Consider the following 26,590-nt stretch of genomic DNA (forward strand, 5'->3'; position numbering starts at 1 on the left):
AAAAAGGTAACATGGAGCCGCCCTCACCTGGTGTCCAAAGGAGCAGATAACCCTGGTACAGGTAAAGTGTACAGAACATGTAATACCTCCCTGTACTGTAGGGTGCGCTACCAGACACCAGTCAGTGCATACACTTCAGTAATACAGGTAAAGAGTACAGAACATGTATTACCTCCCTGTACTGTAGGGGGCGCTACCAGACACCAGTCAGTGCATACACTTCAGTAATACAGGTAAAGAGTACAGAACATGTAATACCTCCCTGTACTGTAGGGGGCACTACCAGACACCAGTCAGTGCATACACTTCAGTAATACAGGGAAAGAGTAGTACAGAACATGTAATACCTCCCTGTACTGTAGGGGGCGCTACCAGACACCAGTCAGTGCATACTCTTCAGTAATACAGGTAAAGAGTACAGAACATGTAATACCTCCCTGTACTGTAGGGGGCGCTACCAGACACAGTCAGTGCATACACTTCAGTAGTACAGGTAAAGAGCACTGAACATGTAATACCTCCCTGTACTGTAGGGGGAGCTACCAGACACCAGTCAGTGCATACTCTTCAGTAATACAGGTAAAGAGTACAGAACATGTAATACCACCCTGTACTGTAGGGGGCGCTACCAGACACCAGTCAGTGCATACACTTCAATAATTCAGGTAAAGAGTAGTACAGAACATGTAATTCCTCCCTGTACTGTAGGGGGCGCTACCAGACACCAGTCAGTGCATACACTTCAGTAATACAGGTAAAGAGTACAGAACATGTAATACCTCCCTGTACTGTAGGGGGCGCTACCAGACACCAGTCAGTGCATACGCTTCAGTAATACAGGTGTTTTTCCAGTGAATGCCCATTCTGATTGGTCGGTTCTTCCGGCCATTAACACGTTTCACAGATCTGGACTGTCTGTACATTGTATGTTGAGTCTGGTTTCAACTTACAATGGTCCAGAAAAGACCATTGTATGTTGAAACTATTGCATGTTGAGGCCATTGTGAGTTGAGGGATCATTGTACACAGATAAAAATCATCAGCAGACTTTTGCCCAAACCATGTAACTAGGTCATTACACTTCGCTGGCGCGCTCTGCTATGCCAAGAATGTCTCCCGGCTCTGCGCTCACCTCACCATAGACACCTGTGCAGACAGGAAGGACAGAGTCTAAATTGTTTTTATTATATATTTTTTTCTTTCTAGAGAAGACAAGAAAGGATTTTATGAGTCACCAATAAAACTCAGCAGACGATTGGTCTGAAGGAGTCGAGAACACCCCCCCCACCCCACCCCCCCCCCTCCTCCGGACGGGTATACAAGTCCCAGGCTCCATCTGTGACCAGACCGTAGTGCAGCATCCTGGCAAAGATGAAGGGGCAAAGCATCCGGCATCCGGTGAGCGTAGAAGCCATTGGAATAATGCAGCATGGCGACAAAAAGGTCAGAACCTGAGAATCATCTGGCAAAGATGTATACAGCAGACCCTAATCCTTGATATTAAAAAAAAAAAAATAATAATAATAATTTATTTATTAATAATAATAATAATAATTATTATTATTATAAAAATATAATTTTTTTAGGGTTTTACTTTATTCATTTGTTTTAATACATTTTTATATTACCGTATTTTTCGCCCTATAGGACGCACCGGCGTATAAGACGCACCCAATTTTAAAGGTGCAAAATCTAGAAAAAAAAGATTCTGCACCCAACAGTGATCTTCAACCTGCGGACCTCCAGATGTTGCAAAACTACAACTCCCAGCATGCCCTGTCCGCTGTCCGGGCATGCTGGGAGTTGTAGTTTTGCAACATCTGGAGGTCCGCAGGTTGAAGACCACTGGTATAGGAGGTAATACTCACGTGTCCCCGCCGCTCCGGACCCGTCACCGCTCGTCACTGCTGCCCTGGATGTCACTCCATCGCTGTCGCCGCGTCCCCGGGGCGTCCCCCGACACTCCGGATGTCTTCTTCCCCGGGATCCACGCTCTCCGTCGCCGTCATCACGTCGCTATGCACGCCGCTCCTATTGGATGACGGGACGGCGTGCGTGATGACGACGAAGGAGAGCGCCGCCATGCAGGGGATCCCGGCACGGAGCAGACACCGAGGAGGCAGGTAAGGTCCCTCCCGGTGTCCTGTAAGCTGTTCGGGACGGCGCGATTTCTCCGCGGCGGTCCCGAACAGCCCGACTGAGCAGCCGGTTTAGTGTCACTTTCCCTTCAGACGCGGCGGTCAGCTTTGATCGCCGCGTCTGAAGGGTTAATACAGGGCATTACTGCGATCGGGGATGCCCTGTATTAGCCGCGGGTCCCGGCCGTTGATGGCCGCAGGGACCGACCCGATAGGGGTGTATTCGCCGTATAAGACGCAAAAGTGCGTCTTATACGGCGAAAAATACGGTATTTATATATTTAATATCATATCGTTATATAGCGCAGTTGATATATATTTTTTTACATGTTAAATATTATTATAATGATAAGAAAACTATTTCGTTTTTAGGTATTTGTTTTATTTATTTGTATTAAATGTTTTATATTACATTGTTATATAGCGCAGTCCTTTGTGATATGTACAGCAGACCCTGATATTTGATATTTTCTAAATTAAAAATATTATAATTATTAGAAAATATTTGGTTTTTAGTTTTTTTTTATTTGTATTTATGTATTTTTGTATTTTATATGATATTGTTACATAGCGCAATCCTTTGTGATACGTACAGCAGACCCTGATATTTAATATTTTCTAAATTTAAATATTCTAATCTAAATATAAAATATTTGGCATTTGTTTTACTTCTGTGTCTTATTTTTATATTATATGTTGTATATGCTAGGAGTGGTAGTTTTGCAACAGCTGGAGGCACCCTGGTTGGGAAACACTGCACTAAGCTTTAGCACTAGCAGTCTGTTTAAAAATAGGAAGGGGGACGATGCTGCAGCATCAACATGAGTTCTACTATACCAGTGGTCTCCAAACTTTGGACCTCCAGATGTTGCAAAACTACAACTCCCACAATGCTGGAAGTTGTAGTTTTGCAACAGCTGGAAGCCAAAGTTTGGAGACCACTGCTGTATAGGCAAATTGCGGAAGACGTTATTTGAAGGTGGAGCTGTGCTGTGCACAATTTTCCCACGTGTTATATTATATGAATCATTGCCTGTTTTCCGCAATAAAATATTGGCTCCTTTAAATGAAATCTGTAAAAAAAATAAAATAAATTTAAGTTTTGGTTTTTGTTTCAAACTCACTTCGTGTTTCCCTTCAATGGCGTCTCTGGCAGATTTTCAGCAGTGGAGATTCTGCTGCCGAAAATCTACTGCTGACAGCCCACGGACAGCCCTCCCCTTTCAAAATCGCAACGGGAAACACGCTGTTAGTTTGAAACAAAATCCGCTCATGTGAACGCACCCTTAAGGTGGAACTCTAGTTATCGAAAAACTCATCCCTTGGCCCCTCCATTTCCCACTGCTTCAAATACTAGATTTAAAGGGGTACTCAGGTGACAACATTTTTTTTTTTAATCAACTGGTGCCAGAAAGTTGTAAATTACTTCTATATAAGAATCTTAATCCTTCCAGTACTTATCAGCTGATGTATACTACAGAGAAAGTTGTGTAGTTCTTTGCTGTCTGACCACAGTGCTCTCTGCTGACACCTCTGTCTGTGTCAGCAACTGTCAAGAGAAAGAGCAAATCCCCATAGCAAACCTCTCCTGCTCTGGACAGTTCCTGGCATGGACAGAGGTGTCAGCAGAGAGCACTGTGGTCAGACTGGAAAGAACTACATAACTTTCTGTGGAGCATACAGCAGCTGATGAGTACTGGAAGGGTTAAGATTTTTAAATAGAAGTAATTTAAAATTTTGTTTAACTTTCTGGCCCCAGTTGATTTAAAAAAAGAATCGTTTTTTTCACCGGAGTACCCCTTTAAGTACCTAGAACTGGTTCTGTAAAGCCGGGTTTACACTAGGGAATTTCCAAGCGGAATTCTGCTTTGAGATTCTACAGAGTTTCTGCGGCAGAACTGTCTGCTGCAGAAATTCCTCCCCCGTAAGAATGATTTCGGTCAATCTTTGGGAAAAATATGCAGAATACATTGCTGTCTATGGGGACGGTAATGTCCGTACGGTCCTAGCAATGACCCCCCAGATTCTCTCGCCTGAATATTTCTAGACGGAGCTTCCATAGTCTGATCTCAGCATTACACTTCTCTCTCTTTTCTTTTTGCTCTTCTAGACCTACATGTTTTTGGTTTTATGGTCCGATCACAACAAGGTCCTGATATTTCGAACATTTGGAGACTTTAAGAAGTTCCAGGTAAGCAGAACATGATAAAGTAATAGTTCTATCACCTTAAAGGGGTACTCCAGGCAAAAACTTTTTATATATATATATATATATATATATATATATATATATATATATATATATATATCAACTGGCTCCGGAAAGTTAAACAGATTTGTAAATAACTTCTATTAAAAAATCTTAATCCTTCCAATAGTTATTAGCTTCTGAAGTTTTCTGTCTAACTGCTCAATGATGATGTCATGTCCCGGGAGCTGTGCATGATGGGAGAATATCTCCATAGGAACTGCACAGCTCCTGGGACATGAGTCATCAGAAAGCAGTTAGACAGAAAACAACAACTCAACTTCAGAAGCTAATAACTATTGGAAGAATTAAGATTTTTTAATAGAAGTAATTTACAAATCTGTTTAACTTTCCGGAGCCAGTTGATATGTAAAAAAAAGTTTTTGCCTGGAATACCCCTTTAAAGGGGTACTCCGGTGCAAAACTTTTTTTTTAAATCAACTGGTGCCAGAAAGTTAAACAGATTTGTAAATTACTTCTATTAAAAAATCTTAATCCTTCCTATACTTATTAGCTGCTGAATACTACAGCGGAAATTCTTTTCTTTTTGAAACACAGAGCTCTCTGCTGACATCATGACCACAGTGCTCTATGCTGACATCTCTGTCCATTTTAGGAACTGTCCAGAGCAGCATATGTTTGCTATGGGGATTTCCTTTTACTCTGGACAGTTCCTAAAATTAACAGAGATGCCAGCAGAGAGCCCTGTGGTCATGATGTCAGCAGAGAGCTCTGTGTTCCAAAAAGAAAAGAATTTCCTCTGTAGTATTCAGCAGCTAATAAGTACAGGAAGTATTAACATTTTTTAATAGAAGTAATTTATAAATCTGTTTAACTTTCTGGCACAAGTTGATTTAAAAAAAATTGTTTTTCACCGGAGTACTCCTTTAAATCTACTTTTTTTTTTTTTTTTATATATCATGGACCTCCAATGATCACCTGTGATCTACAGGGGAACCTTTCAGTTTCCCTGCAGCGCCATCACAGGGGAAACGAAGCATTACACTGTTCAAATTGAAATCAATGGGTTGTCTGAATAATACACAGACATGCAGGGTCCTCCAGAGAGAGAGAGAGAGGTGGGCTCTTTGTAGCCCCTTGCACAATAGTTGAGGGTTCTGAAGTGACCCCAATGAACTCAGAAGCTGCCCATTGCCTTAAAGGGGTACTCCACTGGAAAACTTTTTTTTTTTTTAAATCATCTGGTGCCAGAAAGTTAAACAGATTTTTAAATGACTTCTATATAAAAATCTTAACCCTTCCAGTACTTATCAGCTGCTGTATACTACAGAGGTAGTTGATTTGTTCTTTTCTGTCTAACCACATGGCTCTCTGCTGACACCTCTGTCCATGTCAGGAACTGTCCAGAGTAGGAGCAAATCCCCATAGCAAACCTCTCCTGCTCTGGACAGTTCCTCACATGGACAGAGGTGTCAGCAGAGAGCGCTGTGGTCAGACAGAAAGGAAATTAAAAAAGAAAAGAACTTCCTCTGTAGTATACAGAAGCTAATAAGTACTGGAAGGATTAAGATTTTTAAATAGAAGTAATTTACAAATCTGTTTAACTTTCTGGCACTAGTTGATTTAAAAAAAAAATACTCTTTCTGTATTTGGCTGATATGGTAATTTTCCATAGCAACTAAATGACAGACCCATAGGGTGGCTGCTTTTATAGGATGCTTTGTTCTGGTCTGGCCTACTGATTGCCTAATTCAGTGTTTCCCAATCAGGGTGCCTTCAGCTGTTGCAAAACTACAACTCCCGGCAAGCTGGGAGTTGTAGTTTTGCAACAGCTGGAGGCATCTTGGTTGGGTAACATTGAATTGAACACCATATCTAGGGATTGTCATATTGTCATAATATTAAACTGGCTAAAGACGTAATATAGCTAAATCTCCCTATTCCCCTATACGCATGCATGCTCTGCTCGACTGAGCATGCATCTATTCTCAATTGAGAGAGGAGAGAAAGTGCATGTAGCATGCCCGATCCTGGACAGATGGAAGGCCCCCCATATAAAGCAGATCAGTGTTTCCCAACCAGTGGGCCTCCAGCTGTTGCAAAACTACAACTCCCAGCATTCCCTGCTGGGAGTTGTAGTTTTGCAACAGCTGGAGGCCCACTGGTTGGGAAACACTAGCATAAATGCAAGCTCAATGATAAAATGGTGTCTGAGTGCAGTTTTCACTAGAGGGAGTGTAGAAGATTGCGGCCTACGGTGTTATTATTGAGATCAATGTATCATAGTATACAGTATAAGTCCCCCTAGTGGTAGCCAAAGGCTGGTGGAATATTATAATTTGATTAACTAAGCTGCGCGAGTGGTGTATTTTTTGGGAAAATGTTTAGATTTTGCACAAAAATATCGTACCAAGGGTGAAAAAAAAGGAGTCACATGTGACATTAGGCCGATTTGCAACACCAAATGTTACAGAAAATCTAAGCCACCTTTGGCCTTTGAGATTTTTGTGCTGGTGGCACAAGCAGCCGACGATTCCCCTGAATTTACTGAGAGGCACAACTCTTAGTAAATTCAGCGCAGTGAACATGGGCGGAACTTTGTGCACGCAACTCTTACATTTAAAGGGGTACTCCACTGGAAAACAATTTTTTTTTCAATCAAATGGTGCCAGAAAGTTAAACAGATTTGTAAATTATTTCTATTTTAAATTTTTTTTATTTCTTTAGAAATTCTAAAAGAAAAGAACTTCCTGTGGAGCATACAGCAGCTGATAAGTACTGGAAGGATTAAGATTTTCTAATAGAAGTAATTAACAAATCTGTTTAACTTTCTGGCACCAGTTGATTAAAAAAAATTAAAATGTTTTCCACTGGAGAACCCCTTTAAATCTGGCGCCTCAAAGCCTATGCACGCACCGAGATTTTACATCTACTCTAAATATGAGCCGGTGTAGATATCTGCTGCAATTGACGCCAGCTCCTAGCATAAATCATAGTTAAAGGGGTATTCCAGGAAAAACTTTTTTTTATATATCAACTGGCTCCAGAAAGTTAAACAGATTTGTAAATTACTTCTATTAAAAAATCTTAATCCTTTCAGTACTTATGAGTTTCTGAAGTTAAGGTTGTTCTTTTCTGTCTAAGTCCTCTCTGATGACACGTGTCTTGGGAACCGCCCAGTTTAGAAGCAAATTCCCATAGCAAACCTCTTCTAAACCGGGCGGTTCCCGAGACACGTGTCATCAGAGAGGACTTAGACAGAAAAGAACAACCTTAACTTCAAAAGCTCATAAGTACTGAAAGGATTAAGAATTTTTTAATAGAAGTAATTTACAAATCTGTTTAACTTTCTGGAGCCAGTTGATATATAAAAAAAAGTTTTTTCCTGGATAACCCTTTTAATCTGTTGGGCCCCTAGGACACACCCACTCCTCTTTAAAGATGGCAGAAAAATGTGAAAAAGTTGCAAATTGCGGTGCAAACATAATGTAGCAGGAATTCTGGTGAGTTTCAAAAATGTGCACAAAAAAAAAATTACAACATTATTGAATTCTCCCCGATTGTCTTCTGTGCTTAGAGAGATCTTAAGAAGAATTTCCCATTGGAAGCTGGAATCTTAAATAAGACGGAAAGAACTCTGCCCAAACTGAAAGGTAAGGAGAACAATCGCATGCCGAAATCATCAGATCAGGTCACGTGCGTACATAGCTGCAAACCTTCACTATAGATATTCAATGATAAAAATCTGTCTTCCTGCAGCCACCACTAGAGGGAGCTCAGCTTCTTCTTATTCTTTATGAAAATTAGCTCCTGGGCTCCCTCTAGCTGTGGTTGCTGGCAGCCATAAATGTCCTGGGCTCCCTCTAGCTGTGGTTGCTGGCAGCCATAAATGTCCTGGGCTCCCTCTAGCTGTGGTTGCTGGCAGCCATAAATGTCATATTTTAACACTAGCTCAGTAAAAAAAAAAGGGGGGGGGGAGAGAGAGATTTATTATCCCCAATACATAATACATCCCCTGTTGTTCTTACACTATATGACCTAAAGGCCCAGGCCATCATGTGACACCCCACAAGCCTGCAGCGTGTATCAGAAGCCAGGTGGAAGTTTGTCTCATCCTTATCATGTAGACTTAGCAGGAAATTACAGGTAATAAATATTTCCCTGAAAGTGACACTTACCTACAGGCAAAGGTCCAGATCAGATAATTATAAGTGCTTGAGTGTAATATGCTCCACGTCTTCTGTATGGAGATGGACACTAACATACATCATAGTGCGAACTCAGCCCAAGACTTATTACTTCATGTGGGAGAGGAAAAGCAACAATGATGCTCTTATCCTCATATCCTGACTTCATATTCCAACCTAATATTCCATCCTCATATCCTGTCCTCATATCCTGTCCTCATATCCTGATCTCATATCCTGACCTCATATCACATCCCCATATACCATCCTCATATCCCGTCCTCATATCCCGACCTCATATTCCAACCTCATATCCCGTCCTCAAATCCTGTCCTCATATCCCAACATCATATCCCATCCTTGTATCCCATTCTCATATCCCGTTCTCATATCCTGTCCTCATATCCCGACCTCCTATCCTGTTCACATATCCTGTCCTCATATTTCGACCTCATTTCCCATCCTCATATCCCATTCTCATATCCTGTCCTCGTATCCCATTCTCATATCCAGTCATCATATCCCATCCTTATATCTTGTCCACATATCCCGACCTCATATCTCGACCTCATAACCCATCCTCATATCCCATCCTCATATCCTTATACTTCTCCTTCCTGCTGGATTCACCTCTGACTTTGGCTTTCCAAAAAACTCCCCTGTGTGACCGCATCCTTACACTAATGATAAACCAAGTAATAATTTGAATGACACAATTAGAGAAGAGCGAATTTAAAAAAAAATTGTTTCGGTCTGAATCTATTTGCGGCAAACCGCTATTAAAAACGTCTATTTCTGGCCTACAGAGAGCCTCAATATTGGTGTAATACACTTTGCCTTGCTGTAACACGCATAGGGTGTGTGCTGGGTTAGTGAAATAATACTGTTATTCAGTATGACATGCAGATCACAGGCATCGCTATTAGAATCACTGTCGCAGAGCAGCACAATGACAAAGCCTGGAGGTGGCATCAGTATGAGGAGACCATAAAGTGACTGTATGACACATCGTGGAGGTGGCGGCAGCATGAGGAGACCATACAGTGGCTGAATGACACAGCGTGGAGGTGGCGGCAGCATGAGGAGACCATATAGTGCCTCAGTGACACAGCGTGGAGGTGGCGGCAGCATGAGGAGACCATATACTGGGTGAATGACACAGCATGGAGGTGGCGGCAGCATAAGGAGACCATATAGTGGCTGAATGACACAGCGTGGAGGTGGCAGCAGCATGAGGAGACCCTATAGTGGCTGAATGAGGAGACCACATAGTGGCTGAATGACACAACGTGGAGGTATCGGCAACATGAGGAGACCATATAGTGGCTGAAGGACACAGCCTGGAGTTGGCAGAAGCATGAGGAGACCATATAGTGGCTGAATGACACAGCATGGAGGTGGCGGCAGCATGAGAAGACCATATAGTGCCTGAATGACACAGCGTGGAGGCGGTGGCAGCATGAGGAGACCATATAGTGCCTGAATGACACAGCGTGGAGGTGGTGGCAGCATGACGAGAACTTATAGTGGCCGAATGACAGCCTGGAGTTGGCAGCAGCATATAGCTGCTGAATGACATAGCCTGGAGGTGGCGGAAGCATGAGGAGACCATATGGTGCCTGAATGACACAGCCTGGAGGTGCAGCAGCATGAGGAGACCATATAATGGCTGAATGACCCAGCGTGGAGGTGGTGGCAGCATGAGGAGAACATATAGTGGCTGAATGACACAGCCTGGAGTTTGCGGCAGCATATAGTGGCTGAATGACACAGCCAGGAGTTTGTGGCAGCATGACGAGAACATATAGTGGCTAAATGACACAGCCTGGAGGTGGCAGAAGCATGAGGAGACCATATAGTGGCTTTAATGACACAGCCTGGAGTTGGCGGCAGCATGAGGAGAACATATAGTGGCTGTATGACACAACCTGGCAGTGGCGGAAGCATGAGGAGACCATATAGTGGCTGAATGACGCAGCCTGGAGGTGGCAGCAGCATGAGTAGAACATATGGTAGCAGTATGAGAAAGCTTGGAGCTGGCATCATCATGTGGAGAACATTTGGTGGCAGAATGAGACAGCCTGGAGCTGGCATCAGCATGAGGAGAACATATGGTGGCAGAATAAGACAACCTGGAGGTGGCATCAGCATGAGGAGAACATATGGTGGCAGAATGAGACAGCCTGGAGGTGGAATCAGCACGAGGTAAACATGTGGTGGTAGAATGAGACAGCCTTGAAGTGGCAGCAGCATCAGGAGTCCTGAAAGTGAGCCGGTGACATATTGGGGTGGGGGTGGCAATACCAGTACCCGGTGACAAAGGTGGGTGAAAAAAGGAGAACTTGGCATCAGATGTGTGGCATCAGGCGGATGGCAGAATCAAAATAGTAGCTGAGGCAGGTAGGCAGAAGAAAACGGTCTCTTTTGTAAAAGTGTTAGTGTGCACAAGTAAGCATTGAGGATATGCATTATGTAAAACGTAACTTTGAATAATATGTTTAGGAAAAAATATATGGACCAAATTTTTTATTTATTTTTTTTATCAACCAAAAGGAAAGGTGTGCAAAAAACACCATGTGCCACCTACACCACCAAGTATTGATGTGATGCAAAGATCTCTAAAAGGTGGAGGGAACAACGTATGGTCCATTTTAAGAGATGGGGGTAAAAACATCCCCTGTAGGGCCCTACTCTTGCATTATTAATTCCCTTCTTTGCAACTCTTACTCGCCCTAAAAAGGACAGCCCCACACAGGAATCTCTTCCAATTTCCACCTGCAAACACTGCCATTTCCCAGGGTTTTTAGAAGGAAATAGTGAGAGGTTCCTGTGTGGGGCTGCCCCTTTTAAGACAAGTAACACTTTCCTCAAAAAGGTGGAAGGGAACAACGTATTGTCCATTGTAGCAGGTGGGGGTAAAAACTTCCCCTGTAAGGCCCTACTCTCGTCCTATTAATTCCCTTCTTGGCAAGTGTTACTCGCCCTAAAAAGGGCGGCCCCACACAGGAAACTCTCTCTATTTCCACCTGGAAACCCTGGGAAATGGCAGTGTTTTTAGGGGGAAATAGGGAGAGTTTCCTGTGTGGGGCTGTCCTTTTTAGGGCGAGTAACACTTGCCAAGAAGGGAATTAATAATGCAAGAGTAGGGCCTTGAAGGGGAAGTTTTTACCCCCACCTGTTACAATGGACCATACGTTGTTCCCTTACACCTTTTAGAGGTCTTTGCATCACATCAATACTTGGTGGTGTAGGTGGCACATGGTGTTTTTTGCATACCTTTCCTTTTGTTTGATTTCAAAAAAATGTTGGGTACATATATTTTATTTTTATCCTAAGAATATTATTAAAAGTTATGTTTTACGTAATACATATCCTCAAAACTTACTTGTGGTCTGATGTGGAGGAATGTCTGTAACTGGGGAGCAGCACCTTAAACATGTTTGGCACTATCCATATTTGTGTAATGTTGTTGTGGCACCATGGTCAATCTACTCTCATGCATCAGGCATTGGTGGGTGGAAATCCTGGCTGATCCATGCCTGATTCATCTTTACATAGATCAGTGTCTTCACATTTTTTGTGGACAGACGAGTTCTCCTTGGGGTTACTATGGTCCCCGCCTCCCTCTGATGGCACACTACTGGCCAGGCAGCACAGCTTTTACAGAGAAAACTGTGCACGTTCTGGAACTTCGCTGCCTGACATTCTTAGTGCGTACATGAGGGAGTACAATACGCTCCACTATGCTTCAAACAGTATTTATCTACAACAACAGCAGGTGTGTACTTTTGGCTGGCCTTTCACAGTATCTAGGCCTTTAAGACTTTAACAGGAACAAAATGGTACACTGTCACGATGCCGGCTGGCAGGTAGTGGACCCTCTGTGCCAGAGAGGGATTGGCGTGGACCGTGCTAGTGGACCGGTTCTAAGCCACTACTGGTTTTCACCAGAGCCCGCCGCAAAGCGGGATGGTCTTGCTGCGGCGGTAGTGACCAGGTCGTATCCACTAGCAACGGCTCACCTCTCTGGCTGCTGAAGATAGGCGCGGTACAAGGGAGTAGGCAGAAGCAAGGTCGGACGTAGCAGAAGGTCGGGGCAGGCAGCAAGGATCGTAGTCAGGGGCAACGGCAGAAGGTCTGGAAACACAGGCAAGGAACACACAAGGAACGCTTTCACTGGCACTAAGGCAACAAGATCCGGCAAGGGAGTGCAAGGGAAGTGAGGTAATATAGGGAAGTGCACAGGTGAAAACCCTAATTGGAACCACTGCGCCAATCAGCGGCGCAGTGGCCCTTTAAATCGCAGAGACCCGGCGCGCGCGCGCCCTAGGGAGCGGGGCCGCGCGCGCCGGGACAGAACAGACGGGGAGCGAGTCAGGTAGGGGAGCCGGGGTGCGCATCGCGAGCGGGCGCTACCCGCATCGCGAATCGCATCCCGGCTGGCAGCGGGATCGCAGCGCCCCGGGTCAGAGGACGTGACCGGAGCGCTGCAGCGGAGGGAGTGAAGCGAGCGCTCCGGGGAGGAGCGGGGACCCGGAGCGCTCGGCGTAACAGTACCCCCCCCCTTGGGTCTCCCCCTCTTCTTGGAGCCTGAGAACCTGAGGAGCAGACTTTTGTCAAGGATGTTGTCCTCAGGTTCCCAGGATCTCTCTTCAGGACCACAACCCTCCCAGTCTACTAAAAAAAAAATTTTCCCTCTGACCTTTTTGGCAGCCAAAATTTCCTTGACCGAGAAGACGTCCGAGGAGCCGGAAACAGGAGTGGGAGGAACAGATTTGGGAGAAAAACGGTTGAGGATGAGTGGTTTGAGAAGAGAGACGTGAAAGGCATTAGGGATACGAAGAGAAGGAGGAAGAAGAAGTTTATAAGAGACAGGATTAATTTGACACAAAATTTTGAAAGGACCAAGATAGCGTGGTCCCAACTTGTAGCTAGGGACACGGAAGCGGACATATTTAGCGGAGAGCCATACCTTGTCTCCAGGGGAAAAAACGGGGGGAGCTCTTCTTTTCTTATCCGCGAACCTCTTCATGCGTGAAGAAGCCTGTAAGAGAGAATTTTGGGTCTCTCTCCATATAATGGAAAGGTCACGAGAAATTTCATCCACAGCGGGCAGACCAGAGGGCAAGGGGGTAGGGAGGGGGGGGAAGAGGGTGACGGCCGTACACCACGAAAAATGGGGATTTGGAGGAAGATTCAGAGACCCTGAAGTTATACGAGAATTCGGCCCATGGAAGGAGATCTGCCCAGTCATCCTGGCGGGAGGAAACAAAATGTCGCAAATAATCACCCAGGATCTGGTTAATTCTTTCTACTTGTCCATTGGACTGGGGATGATATGCAGAGGAAAAATTTAATTTAATCTTGAGTTGTTTACAGAGAGCCCTCCAGAATTTAGACACGAATTGGACCCCTCTATCCGAGACAATCTGCGTAGGCAACCCGTGAAGACGAAAAATGTGTACAAAAAATTGTTTAGCCAACTGAGGCGCAGAAGGAAGACCAGGAAGAGGGATGAAATGTGCCATTTTGGAGAATCGATCAACGACCACCCAAATAACGGTGTTGCCACGGGAAGGGGGTAAATCAGTAATAAAATCCATACCAATCAGAGACCAAGGCTGTTCGGGGACAGGCAGAGGATGAAGAAAACCAGCGGGCTTCTGGCGAGGAGTCTTATCCCGGGCACAGATAGTGCAGGCTCGCACAAAGTCCCCAACATCCGTCTCCAGAGTCGGCCACCAATAGAAGCGGGAGATGAGTTGCACAGATTTCTTGATGCCCGCATGACCTGCGAGATGGGAGGAGTGACCCCATTTGAGGATTCCGAGGCGTTGGCGTGGAGAAACAAAGGTCTTTCCTGGAGGAGTCTGCCTGATGGAGGCAGGAGAAGTGGAGATCAGGCAGTCAGGTGGAATGATGTGTTGCGGAGGGAGATCAACTTCTGAGGCATCCGAGGAACGAGAGAGAGCATCGGCCCTAATGTTCTTATCGGCAGGACGAAAGTGAATCTCAAAATTAAATCGGGCAAAGAACAGAGACCACCGGGCCTGGCGAGGATTCAGCCGTTGGGCAGACTGGAGGTAGGAGAGGTTCTTGTGGTCGGTGTAGATAATAACAGGAAATCTTGATCCCTCCAGCAGATGCCTCCATTCCTCAAGTGCTAATTTAATGGCTAGAAGCTCTCGATCCCCGATGGAGTAGTTCCTCTCCGCTGGAGAGAAGGTCCTAGAGAAAAAACCACAAGTGACAGCATGCCCGGAAGAATTTTTTTGTAGAAGAACAGCTCCAGCTCCCACTGAGGAGGCATCAACCTCCAATAGGAAGGGTTTGGAAGGGTCAGGTCTGGAGAGCACGGGAGCCGAAGAAAAGGCAGACTTGAGTCGTTTAAAGGAGTCTTCTGCTTGAGGAGGCCAGGACTTGGGATCAGCATTTTTTTTGGTTAAAGCCACGATAGGAGCCACAATGGTAGAAAAATGTGGAATAAATTGCCTGTAATAATTGGCGAACCCCAAAAAGCGTTGGATAGCACGGAGTCCGGAGGGGCGTGGCCAATCTAAGACGGCAGAGAGTTTGTCTGGATCCATCTGTAGTCCCTGGCCAGAGACCAAATATCCTAGAAAAGGAAGAGATTGGCATTCAAACAGACATTTCTCAATTTTGGCATAGAGTTGGTTGTCACGAAGTCTCTGAAGAACCATACGGACATGCTGGCGGTGTTCTTCTAGATTGGCAGAAAAAATTAGGATATCGTCCAGATATACAACAACACAGGAGTATAACAGATCACGAAAAATTTCATTGACAAAGTCTTGGAAGACGGCAGGGGCATTGCACAGTCCAAAGGGCATGACCAGATACTCAAAGTGTCCATCTCTGGTGTTAAATGCCGTTTTCCACTCGTCCCCCTCTCTGATGCGGATGAGGTTATAGGCGCCTCTTAAGTCCAATTTAGTGAAGATGTGGGCACCTTGGAGGCGATCAAAGAGTTCAGAGATGAGGGGTAAGGGGTAGCGGTTCTTAACCGTGATTTTATTAAGACCGCGGTAGTCAATGCAAGGACGTAGGGAGCCATCTTTTTTGGACACAAAGAAAAATCCGGCTCCGGCAGGAGAGGAGGATTTACGGATAAAGCCCTTTTTTAGATTCTCCTGGACGTATTCGGACATGGCAAGAGTCTCTGGGGCAGAAAGAGGATAAATTCTGCCCCGGGGTGGAGTAGTACCCGGGAGGAGGTCGATAGGGCAATCATAAGGCCTGTGAGGAGGTAGAGTCTCAGCTTGTTTTTTGCAGAAAACATCCGCGAAGTCCATATAGGCCTTAGGGAGACCGGTTACTGGAGGAACCACAGAGTTACGGCAAGGGTTACTGGGAACCGGTTTTAGACAGTTCTTGGAACAAGAGGACCCCCAACTCTTGATCTCCCCAGTGGACCAATCCAGGGTTGGGGAATGAAGTTGAAGCCAGGGAAGTCCAAGGAGAATCTCCGAGGTGCAATTGGGGAGGACCAAAAGTTCAATCCTCTCATGATGAGATCCGATGCTCATAAGAAGGGGCTCCGTGCGGAAACGTATGGTACAGTCCAATCTTTCATTATTTACACAATTGATGTAGAGGGGTCTGGCGAGACTGGTCACCGGGATGTTGAACCTGTTGACGAGAGAGGCCAAAATAAAATTTCCTGCAGATCCAGAGTCCAAGAAGGCCACTGTAGAGAAGGAGAAGGCAGAGGCAGACATCCGCACAGGCACAGTAAGACGTGGAGAAGCAGAGTAGACATCAAGGACTGTCTCACCTTTGTGCGGAGTCAGCGTACGTCTTTCCAGGCGGGGAGGACGGATAGGACAATCCCTCAGGAAGTGTTCGGTACTAGCACAGTACAGGCAGAGGTTCTCCATACGGCGTCGTGTCCTCTCTTGAGGTGTCAGGCGAGACCGGTCGACCTGCATAGCCTCCACGGCGGGAGGCACAGGAACAGATTGCAGGGGACCAGAGGAGAGAGGAGCCGAGGAGACGAAACGCCTCGTGCGAACAGAGTCCATATCTTGGCGGAGTTCCTGACGCCTTTCAGAAAAACGCATGTCAATGCGAGTGGCTAGGTGAATAAGTTCATGTAGATTAGCAGGAATTTCTCGTGCGGCCAGAACATCTTTAATGTTGCTGGATAGGCCCTTTTTGAAGGACGCGCAGAGGGCCTCATTATTCCAGGACAATTCTGAAGCAAGTGTACGGAATTGTACGGCATACTCGCCAACGGAAGAATTACCCTGGACCAGGTTCAACAGGGCAGTCTCAGCAGAAGAGGCTCGGGCAGGTTCCTCAAAGACACTTCGGATTTCCGAGAAGAAGGAGTGTACAGAGGCAGTGACGGGGTCATTGCGGTCCCAGAGCGGTGTGGCCCATGACAGGGCTTTTCCGGACAGAAGACTGACTACGAAAGCCACCTTAGACCTTTCAGTGGGAAACAGGTCCGACATCATCTCCAGATGCAGGGAACATTGGGAAAGAAAGCCACGGCAAAACTTAGAGTCCCCATCAAATTTATCCGGCAAGGATAAGCGTATCCCAGGAGCGGCCACTCGCTGCGGAGGAGGTGCAGGAGCTGGCGGAGGAGATGACTGCTGAAGCTGTGGTAGCAACTGTTGTAGCATAACGGTCAGTTGAGACAGCTGTTGGCCTTGTTGCGCTATCTGTTGTGACTGCTGGGCGACCACCGTGGTGAGGTCAGCGACAACTGGCAGAGGAACTTCAGCGGGATCCATGGCCGGATCTACTGTCACGATGCCGGCTGGCAGGTAGTGGACCCTCTGTGCCAGAGAGGGATTGGCGTGGACCGTGCTAGTGGACCGGTTCTAAGCCACTACTGGTTTTCACCAGAGCCCGCCGCAAAGCGGGATGGTCTTGCTGCGGCGGTAGTGACCAGGTCGTATCCACTAGCAACGGCTCACCTCTCTGGCTGCTGAAGATAGGCGCGGTACAAGGGAGTAGGCAGAAGCAAGGTCGGACGTAGCAGAAGGTCGGGGCAGGCAGCAAGGATCGTAGTCAGGGGCAACGGCAGAAGGTCTGGAAACACAGGCAAGGAACACACAAGGAACGCTTTCACTGGCACTAAGGCAACAAGATCCGGCAAGGGAGTGCAAGGGAAGTGAGGTAATATAGGGAAGTGCACAGGTGAAAACCCTAATTGGAACCACTGCGCCAATCAGCGGCGCAGTGGCCCTTTAAATCGCAGAGACCCGGCGCGCGCGCGCCCTAGGGAGCGGGGCCGCGCGCGCCGGGACAGAACAGACGGGGAGCGAGTCAGGTAGGGGAGCCGGGGTGCGCATCGCGAGCGGGCGCTACCCGCATCGCGAATCGCATCCCGGCTGGCAGCGGGATCGCAGCGCCCCGGGTCAGAGGACGTGACCGGAGCGCTGCAGCGGAGGGAGTGAAGCGAGCGCTCCGGGGAGGAGCGGGGACCCGGAGCGCTCGGCGTAACATACACCACTTAGATGTATGTATGTGGTGTGCACTTATGAGGGGAGGACAATGCACTCCAGTACACGTAAAACAGTATTAGTCTACAATACCAGCAGGTGTGTTTTTTTGCCTGGCCTTTCACAGTATCTAGGCCCTTGAGACTTGAACATGAACAAAATGGTACACCACTTAGATGTATGTATGTGGTGTGCACTTATGAGGGGAGGACAATGCACTCCAGTACACGTAAAACAGTATTTGTCTACAACACCAGCAGGTGTGTACTTTTGGCTGTCCTTTCACAGTACCTAGGCCCTTGAGACTTTAACCCCTTAAGGACCAAGGACGTACCAGTATGTCCTGAGTCCTCTCCCTTTCTATAACGCGGCTCCACGCCGTGGCACCGCGTTATAGCGGGTTGGGCCTGGCACCTAGCAACGGGACTGATCGCGGTGCCGTGCGCTATTAACCCTTTAGACGTGGCGTTCAAAGTTGATCGCTGCGTCTAAAGTGAAACTAAACCACTCCCGGCTAGCTCAGCTGTTCGGGATCGTCGCAATGAAATCGTGGCATCCCGAACAGAAGGGTCCCTTACCTTGCCTCCTGGTGTCTGATCACCGAGTGACTGCTCAGTGCCTGAGATCCAGGCATGAGCAGTCAAGCGGCAGAATCACTGATCAATGGTTTCCTATGAGAAACCATTGATCAATGTAAAAGATCAGTGTTTGCAGTGTTATAGCCCCCTATGGGAGCTATAACATTGCAAAAAAAAAAAAGTGGGAAAAAAAGATCATGAAGATCATTTAACCCCTGCATGTAGTTATGATTTTCTTGCATGTAGTTATGATTTTTTCCTGAAGTGCGACAAAATCAAACATATATAAGTTGGGTATCATTTTAATCATATGGACCTACAGAATAAAGAGAAGGTGTAATTTTTACCGAAAAATGTACTACGTGGAAAAGCCAGGCAAAAGTTTCAAAATTGTGTTCTTTCTTCAATTTTGTTGCACAATGATTTTTTTGCCGTTTTGTAGTCATTACAAAGCAGAATTGGTGGCGCAAAAAATAAGCCATCATATGGACTTTTAGGTGCAAAATTAAAAGAGGAAAAAATGAAAGTGCAAAAACTGAAAAACCCCTGGTCCTTAGGGGGTTAACAGGAACAAAATGGTACACCACTTAGATGTACGCACAGGTTCCACTTACTAGTGGACAATACGCTTTTAGTGCTCTGTTCACCCTAATTGGCTGGCTACTATTAGCATTTCAGTTGTTGTACACACCAGTGCTGCAGCACACAGTCGCTGTGTACTACACCCAAAATTGCACTTTCTCTCTCAATCTCTCTCCCTTCCCTATCAGTGCTTCTAGGCTGGATTTGGGCTTGAGGTGAATCACTGCTGTTCAAAAGCTTTTCTGTCCCTCTCTCTGCAATAAAAAGGCTGAAGTGACTGGCCACAATATGGCTGCTGATTATATAGGGCTGTGACATCACAGGGGTGACTGGCTGCTGATAGGCTGCATGCTGCATGTGTTTCAGGGTCATCCCGCTGACCCTTGTTCCTGCCTTCCCAGGATTCCTTGCCCCATGTCCTCACATCCGCCATTTTAGATGCCCTGGAGCCTGGACCGCACTAAATGGAGTTTAATGAAGCGACGATATTCGCATTCGCGGCCATATTCGCATTAGTTGCAAATCAAATTTTTCCTGAAAATCGTAACGAATTCAGATTCGTCAGATTCGATTCGCTCATCCCTAGACACAATGTTACTGCCAGATACACAATCCGCTCATAGCTTAATATTTCGTAACAGGCCCATTAACTCCCATCATGCCAGGTGACTGTGAGCAGGTACAGCCTGGCGCCTGTGCCATTATGCAGACAGGCGAGGGTTAAGTCATTTATGGCTCTACACCAAATATATAGACTATAAACACTTACTCATTGATACAATTAAAATGATATAATATTTGCAAAGTGAGGCCTAGAAAGCAACCAGAAAGTCTTGCAAAAGAAGAACACACCAGATATGTACTCAATGTAATATCCCATAATATATATTGATATATATGTGTATATATATATATATATATATATATATATATATATATGCACAAGTGTAATTTAGAAAATGTACTATAGTGCACCATGCTGCACTGTAATCATTTTTCATAGATTTGCACTTTTTTTTTTAATTAATTCATTTATTTTTTAATTCTCTATTTGTTTTCAGGATGCAAAATAAAGCTCCTTACTAAATAGTCTTCATTAGAAATGCCCTACCACAGCAAGACTTATGTATTGTACCCATTTAAACATAAGTTCAATTTAGACAAATTGACTACAGTGCACTGTGCTGCACTGTAATCATTTTTCATAAATTTGCACTTACTTTTTATAGATTTATTAATTGTCTATTTGTTTTCAGAATGCAAAATAAAGCTCCTTTCTAAATAGTCTTTATTAGAAATGTCCTACCATTTAGCTGCTGTTTAACTAAAAGAGTGGACAGGTAGAGAGGCTAACCTCGATGGACAATGCACACAGGCTGGAGAAAGTGAGGAGCGCAGATACAAGGCAGTGTGTAGGGCAGAATTATATGGGCTGGGTATAGAGAAAACAGAGCTGATACAGCCAGCTGATGATGATGTGGAAGTGAAAGTAAGCAAAATCATTAATAAAGACCTATAAAGAAAGTGTTTTTTTTTTTTGCAACCAGCACCAGCAGATGGCAGCATGGTTCTATAAACAAAAAAAATGTTGGATTCTTTTCAGATGCTCCCAGAACTGTGACAAAGAGGAACGCCACCAAGAGGTTCTTAGAAAGACTGCGGCTCCTGGAAGCCTATTCGCACTCCTTGCTGCAACTGGACGCTAAAATTTCTCACAGCAACTTTGTGGTTCAGTTTTTCACGCTACAACACCGAGACATGAATCCTTCCTTCCCTGAGGACAGGTGATGTTCTATTCTAATATGCCATCTGTTGCAAAACTACAACTCCCAGCATGCCCGGACCAGTCTTTGGCTGTCTGGGCATGCTGGGAGTTGTAGTTTTGCAACAGCTGGAGGCACACTAGGTGGGAAACATTGGTCTAGTCTCCTAGAAGATCCAATATCTTTGTTTTTTATGTTCTCTTCCAGCCTGGTCATCATGCCGTCCGAGAAAAAAGAGGAAGCGCGAATAGTCTCGCCCGACACCCCCAATATCTCAGCGCCCCTGAGATGCTACAAATACATGTGCACGGCAGACTACGAAACGGTGGATGTGAGGAACAGACCGCTCAGAGTCAAGCAGTATGAATTCCTAGATGTTCTGCTAAAGGACAGCACTGGTACGTGACCCCCTGAGCCATTTTATCCAAATACAGCGCCACCCATGACTTTAGGCTGTGACTGGTATTGCAAGTCAGTCCCATTATATAGAATACAAGACAGGGCCTGTGTATAGGAATGGCGCTGTTACTGAGAAAGAGGCAGACATTTCCCTACAACGCCTGTAGAGTGACACCTAGTGGGCACGGAGGGGAACTGCAAATATGTCATTTTTTTTTCACCGATAAATTCTTTGGCACGGCAGGCTGGTGGCTGGTGGAGAACGAAGAGCGACAGATAGCCTGGTTTCCGGCGCCTTATCTCCAGGATCATGGGAATACGGAAGAGTATGACATTGCCAAAGAGTGCCAGGGAGAAGGTATGATGTTGTTCATACACAGAGCTTCAGTCGCCTTTTAATGTCCTGACAACTTCACAATGTATTCTAATTAGACCAACAATCTGTTGCTGCAAACTCATCAGCGCCACTAGGGGGAGTTTTACTGCATACTGATTTGTTAGTAAGTTTAATGTATAAACAGTATGCAGTGAGCTCCCTCTAGTGGTGACTGCGGGTATCAGAGTGTTATCTTTTAGATAGCCTACATGCAGAGAGGTACTTATATTGATGCATAAAGATATATTTAATTTTATTGAATTTATTATATAAATATAAAAATCGATAAGAACACATCGGGTAGGGTGAAAATAGGGATGAGGCAAGATAAGTGGTATCTGGGTAGCATGGATTTAATTTAACACACATATATACATATATATATATATATATATATATAGTCGCAGAATAATGCAGTGGTGTATTATCTTTGGTTTATATATATATATATATATATATATATATAGAGAGAGAGAGAGAGAGAGAGAGAGAGAGAGAGAGAGAGAGAGAGAGAGAGAGAGAGAGAGAGAGAGAGAGAGAGAGAGAGAGATTATGCAGTGTGTGTGTATATATATATATATATATATTTTTTTTTTTTTTTTTAATGTAAAAAAATATATAAAAATGCATATATATATGAACATCTGTAATAGCATCAACACTTATAATGGATAAGAGGGAACACTTTTTTTAAGGAGCCCTCTAGCCCAGTGTTTCCCAACCAGTGCGCCTCCAGCTGTTGCAAAACTTCAGCTGTCCGGGCATACTGGGTTAGGAAACACTGATTTGGCCATTATACAGTATACACACTGCTTCGTTTTGCTCATTAACTCTTCTCATGTCTGAACAGGTACCTTGTGTGTGGTGGTAAACAGCTATGAAGCTCAGAATTCGGATGAGCTTTCGGTAGGGATCGGCGTTGTTGTGGAAGTCTTGAGAAAATCAGATGATGGTTGGTGGCTCATCAGGTGAGAAAAGTTTTTGGGTCTTTGTGTAAGGTTTGGGATTTTTGGGTCTTATACATTCACTGGCCACTTTATTAGGTTCACCTGTTCAATTGCATGTTAACACAAATAGCTAATCAGCCAATCACACGGCAGCAGTTCAATGCATTTAGGCATGTAGACGTGGTCAAGACAACTTGCTGAAGTTCAAACCGAGCATCAAAAAAGGAATTTAAGTGACTGTGAACGTGTCATGGTTGTTGGTGCCAGACGGGCTGGACTGAGTATTTCACAAACTGCTGATCTACTGGGTTTATCATACACAACCATCTGTAGGGTTTACAGAGAATGGTCCGAAAAAGGGAAAATATCCAGTGAGCCGCATTTGTGTGTGTGTGTGTGTGTATGTGGGGGGGGGGGGGGGGGATGTCTTGTTCATGTCAGAATAGAATGGACAGACTGGTTCCAGATGACAGAAAGGCAACAGTAACTCAAATAACCACTTGTTACAACCAAGGTTTGCAGAATACCATATCTGACTCCACAACACGTCCAACCTTGAAGCAGATGGGCTACAGCAGCAGAAGAACACAACAGTGGCCACTATTGTCAGCTAAGAACAGGGAACTGAGGCTACAATTCACACAGGAATCAATACTGGACAATGGAAGATGGAAGAACGTTGTCTGGTCTGAGGAGTCTCCATTCCAGCGGTGACATCAGATGACAGGGTCAGAATTTGGTGTAAACAACATAAATCATGGATCCCTCCTGCCTTGTATCAGGTTCAGGCTGGTGGGGTGTAATCGTGCGGGGGACATTTTCTGGGCACTTTGGGCCCCTTAGTACCAATTGATCCTGTTATAAACCCCACAGCCGACCTGAGTATTGTTACTGACCATGTCCATCCCTTTATGACCACAGTGGACCCATCAGATACTTCCAGCAGGATAATGCCCCATGTCACATGACATCATCTCATACAGGACAATGAGGTCACATGACATCATCTCATACAGGACAATGAGGTCACATGACATCATCTCATACAGGACAATGAGGTCACATAACATCATCTCATACAGGACAATGAGGTCACATGACATCATCTCATACAGGACAATGAGGTCACATGACATCATCTCATACAGGACAATGAGGTCACATGACATCATCTCATACAGGACAATGAGGTCACATGACATCATCTCATACAGGACAATGAGGTCACATGACAACATCTCATACAGGACAATGAGGTCACATGACATCATCTCATACAGGACAATGAGGTCACATGACATCATCTCATACAGGACAATGAGGTCACATGACATCATCTCATACAGGACAATGAGGTCACATGACATCATCTCATACAGGACAATGAGGTCACATGACATCATCTCATACAGGACAATGAGGTCACATGACATCATCTCATACAGGACAATGAGGTCACATGACATCATCTCATACAGGACAATGAGGTCACATGACATCATCTCATACAGGACAATGAGGTCACATGACATCATCTCATACAGGACAATGAGGTCACATGACATCATCTCATACAGGACAATGAGGTCACATGACTCCAATGGCCTCCACAGTCACCATATCTCATCCAATAGATCACCGCTGGGATGTGGTGGAACTGGAGATTCTAATTATGGATCCGACAAATCTGCAGCAACTGTGTGATGTCATCATGTCCATATGGAGGAACTGTGTGATGTCATCAAGCCCATATGGAGGAACTGTGTGATGTCATCATATCCATATGGAGGAACAGTATGATGTCATCATGTCCATATGGAGGAACTGTGTGAAGTCATCATGTCCATATGGAGGAACTGTGTGATGTCATCATGTCCATATGGAGGAACTGTGTGATGTCATCATGTCCATATGGAGGAACTGTGTGATGTCATCATGTCCATATGGAGGAACTGTGTGATGTCATCATGTCCAAATGGAGGAACTGTGTGATGTCATCATGTCCATATGGAGGAACTGTGTGATGTCATTATGTCTATATGGAGGAACTGTGTGATGTCATTATGTCTATATGGAGGAACTGTGTGATGTCATCATGTCCATATGGAAAGACATCTCTGAGGAATGTTTCCAGCACCTTGTAGAAAGTATGGACCAAGAATGGAAGCAAATAATAATGTGCACCTAATAAAGTGGCCAATGAGTGTGAACTAGTGGTAGACTGTGAGTGTTATAAGCATTTTTTTGCACAGATCCTCTACAAATTTGTGAAGTTTTGCAATAACATTTAATTTATGTCCATATTTTCCACAGATACAACAGAAGAACTGGCTTCATCCCATCGCTCTACCTAAAACCGTACACAAACCCATGTGAGAAGATCCAGCATATCCTCAGCAGAGAACGCTATGTTTCCACTCCCAATCTGCATGAAGACAAGTGGTTCAGAGATACATATTCTATCCTAGCCTTCCAACCAAACAACCAAAGTGATAGAGGACGGTCCCAGTCATTGGGGGCCACATCACTTGGGTCTGAAGGTAGATCTGACCTGGAATCGGATACAGATAGTACTTCTGGATGCAACAATAGACTTAGTTCCTCCAATAGTGGGCACTCTTCATGTAGTACCTCCAATTCGTCACTGTCAATGAGCTCATCATTGAATGGCATGCCCAAAATCCCAGTCAGACCCAAACCGGATGAGATCATACAGAAGTGCAGTACAGTCACCAAGAAAAAAGTGCAAAGGTCACTAGTGGGAATGGAGGCACTAGAAGTCAGCGAGACCCAGCTTTAGGTTATGATGAGGAAGGTTGGAGGACATGGAGGTTGGGAGTGGTTCTTGTTTGTCATACTGACAGTATGCTCCCACTTATCCATTGATACTTATTTTGGCAAATTGTCCTGAGACGTGTCTGACTTGGACACAGAGATATGTAGCGGTAAGGCTATAGTTGTAGTAGAATTTTCTCTACCTAAGATAATAGATGATGTAAATATTACAGTGTAGGAACCATTATTGATAGAGATCAGGGGCTACTGAGTCACTTGTTCTCAGGGATTGTTCTAAGATCTGGAACTACTCATCATATCCTGAGATCGATTAGATTTGCCTTTTGGCCCTTCTCATCATGTTCTGAGATCGATTGACTTTGTCTTTTGAGGTACTTCTTGTTCTTTTAGGCACTTCATATCATGTTATGTGATTGATTAGCTTTGCCTTTTGAGGTACTACTCATCATATCATGAGATCAATTAGCTTTACCTTTTGGGGTACTACTCATGATATTCTGAGATCGATTATACTTGTCTTTTGTGGTACTACTCATCATATCCTGAGATCGATTAGCTTTGCCTTTTAGGCCCTTCTCATCATGTTCTGAGATCGATTAGCTTTGCCTTTTAGGCCCTTCTCATCATGTTCTGAGATCGATTAGCTTTGCCTTTTAGGCCCTTCTCATCATGTTCTGAGATCGATTAGCTTTGCCTTTTAGGCCCTTCTCATCATGTTTTGAGATCGATTAGCTTTGCCTTTTAGGCCCTTCTCATCATGTTCTGAGATCGATTAGCTTTGCCTTTTAGGCCCTTCTCATCATGTTCCGAGATCGATTAGCTTTGCCTTTTAGGCCCTTCTCATCATGTTCCGAGATCGATTAGCTTTGCCTTTTAGGCTTTTCTTATTGTGTTCTGTGATTGATTAACTTTACCTTTTGAAGTACTACTCGATTAGCTTTGTCTTTTGAGACCCTACTCATCATATCATGAGATCGATGAACATTGCTGTTTGAGAAAGACTTTAAGGGCATGCCCTAGAAGAAAATGTAAATTAGAGAATATCATATATGTTTAGAGTGCATGTTTATGTATTCGCTGCCATCTTTGGTATAATCTTTGTAAGATTTTGTATTCAAGTGACATTTCAATAAAGGATG

General features: G+C 44.8%; 1 protein-coding gene across 1 annotated transcript; it reads left to right on the top strand.

Moving 5' to 3' along the window:
• Positions 1 to 1,293: 1,293 nt before the first annotated feature.
• On the top strand, positions 1,294 to 26,590 carry LOC130284390 (NADPH oxidase organizer 1-like). The gene is made up of 8 exons (XM_056534695.1): positions 1,294 to 1,443; positions 4,249 to 4,329; positions 7,925 to 8,000; positions 20,774 to 20,954; positions 21,141 to 21,331; positions 21,577 to 21,690; positions 22,559 to 22,676; positions 24,969 to 26,590. The coding sequence occupies exons 1-8, from the start codon at positions 1,372 to 1,374 to the stop codon at positions 25,453 to 25,455; spliced, it is 1,320 nt and encodes a 439-aa protein (XP_056390670.1). The 5' UTR covers positions 1,294 to 1,371; the 3' UTR covers positions 25,456 to 26,590.

Source organism: Hyla sarda, chromosome 8, assembly GCF_029499605.1.
Source record: "Hyla sarda isolate aHylSar1 chromosome 8, aHylSar1.hap1, whole genome shotgun sequence".
Lineage (NCBI taxonomy): Eukaryota > Metazoa > Chordata > Amphibia > Anura > Hylidae > Hyla > Hyla sarda.

What these genes read in the sequence shown, in the direction of transcription:
- LOC130284390 (XM_056534695.1), top strand. Translation starts at nt 1,372, where the DNA reads ATGAAGGGGCAAAGCATCCGGCATCCGGTGAGCGTAGAAGCCATTGGA. An exon ending in TGCAGCATGGCGACAAAAAG is followed by an intron (nt 1,444 to 4,248) that starts GTCAGAACCTGA and finishes TTGCTCTTCTAG; the next exon opens with ACCTACATGTTTTTGGTTTT. An exon ending in GAGACTTTAAGAAGTTCCAG is followed by an intron (nt 4,330 to 7,924) that starts GTAAGCAGAACA and finishes TTCTGTGCTTAG; the next exon opens with AGAGATCTTAAGAAGAATTT.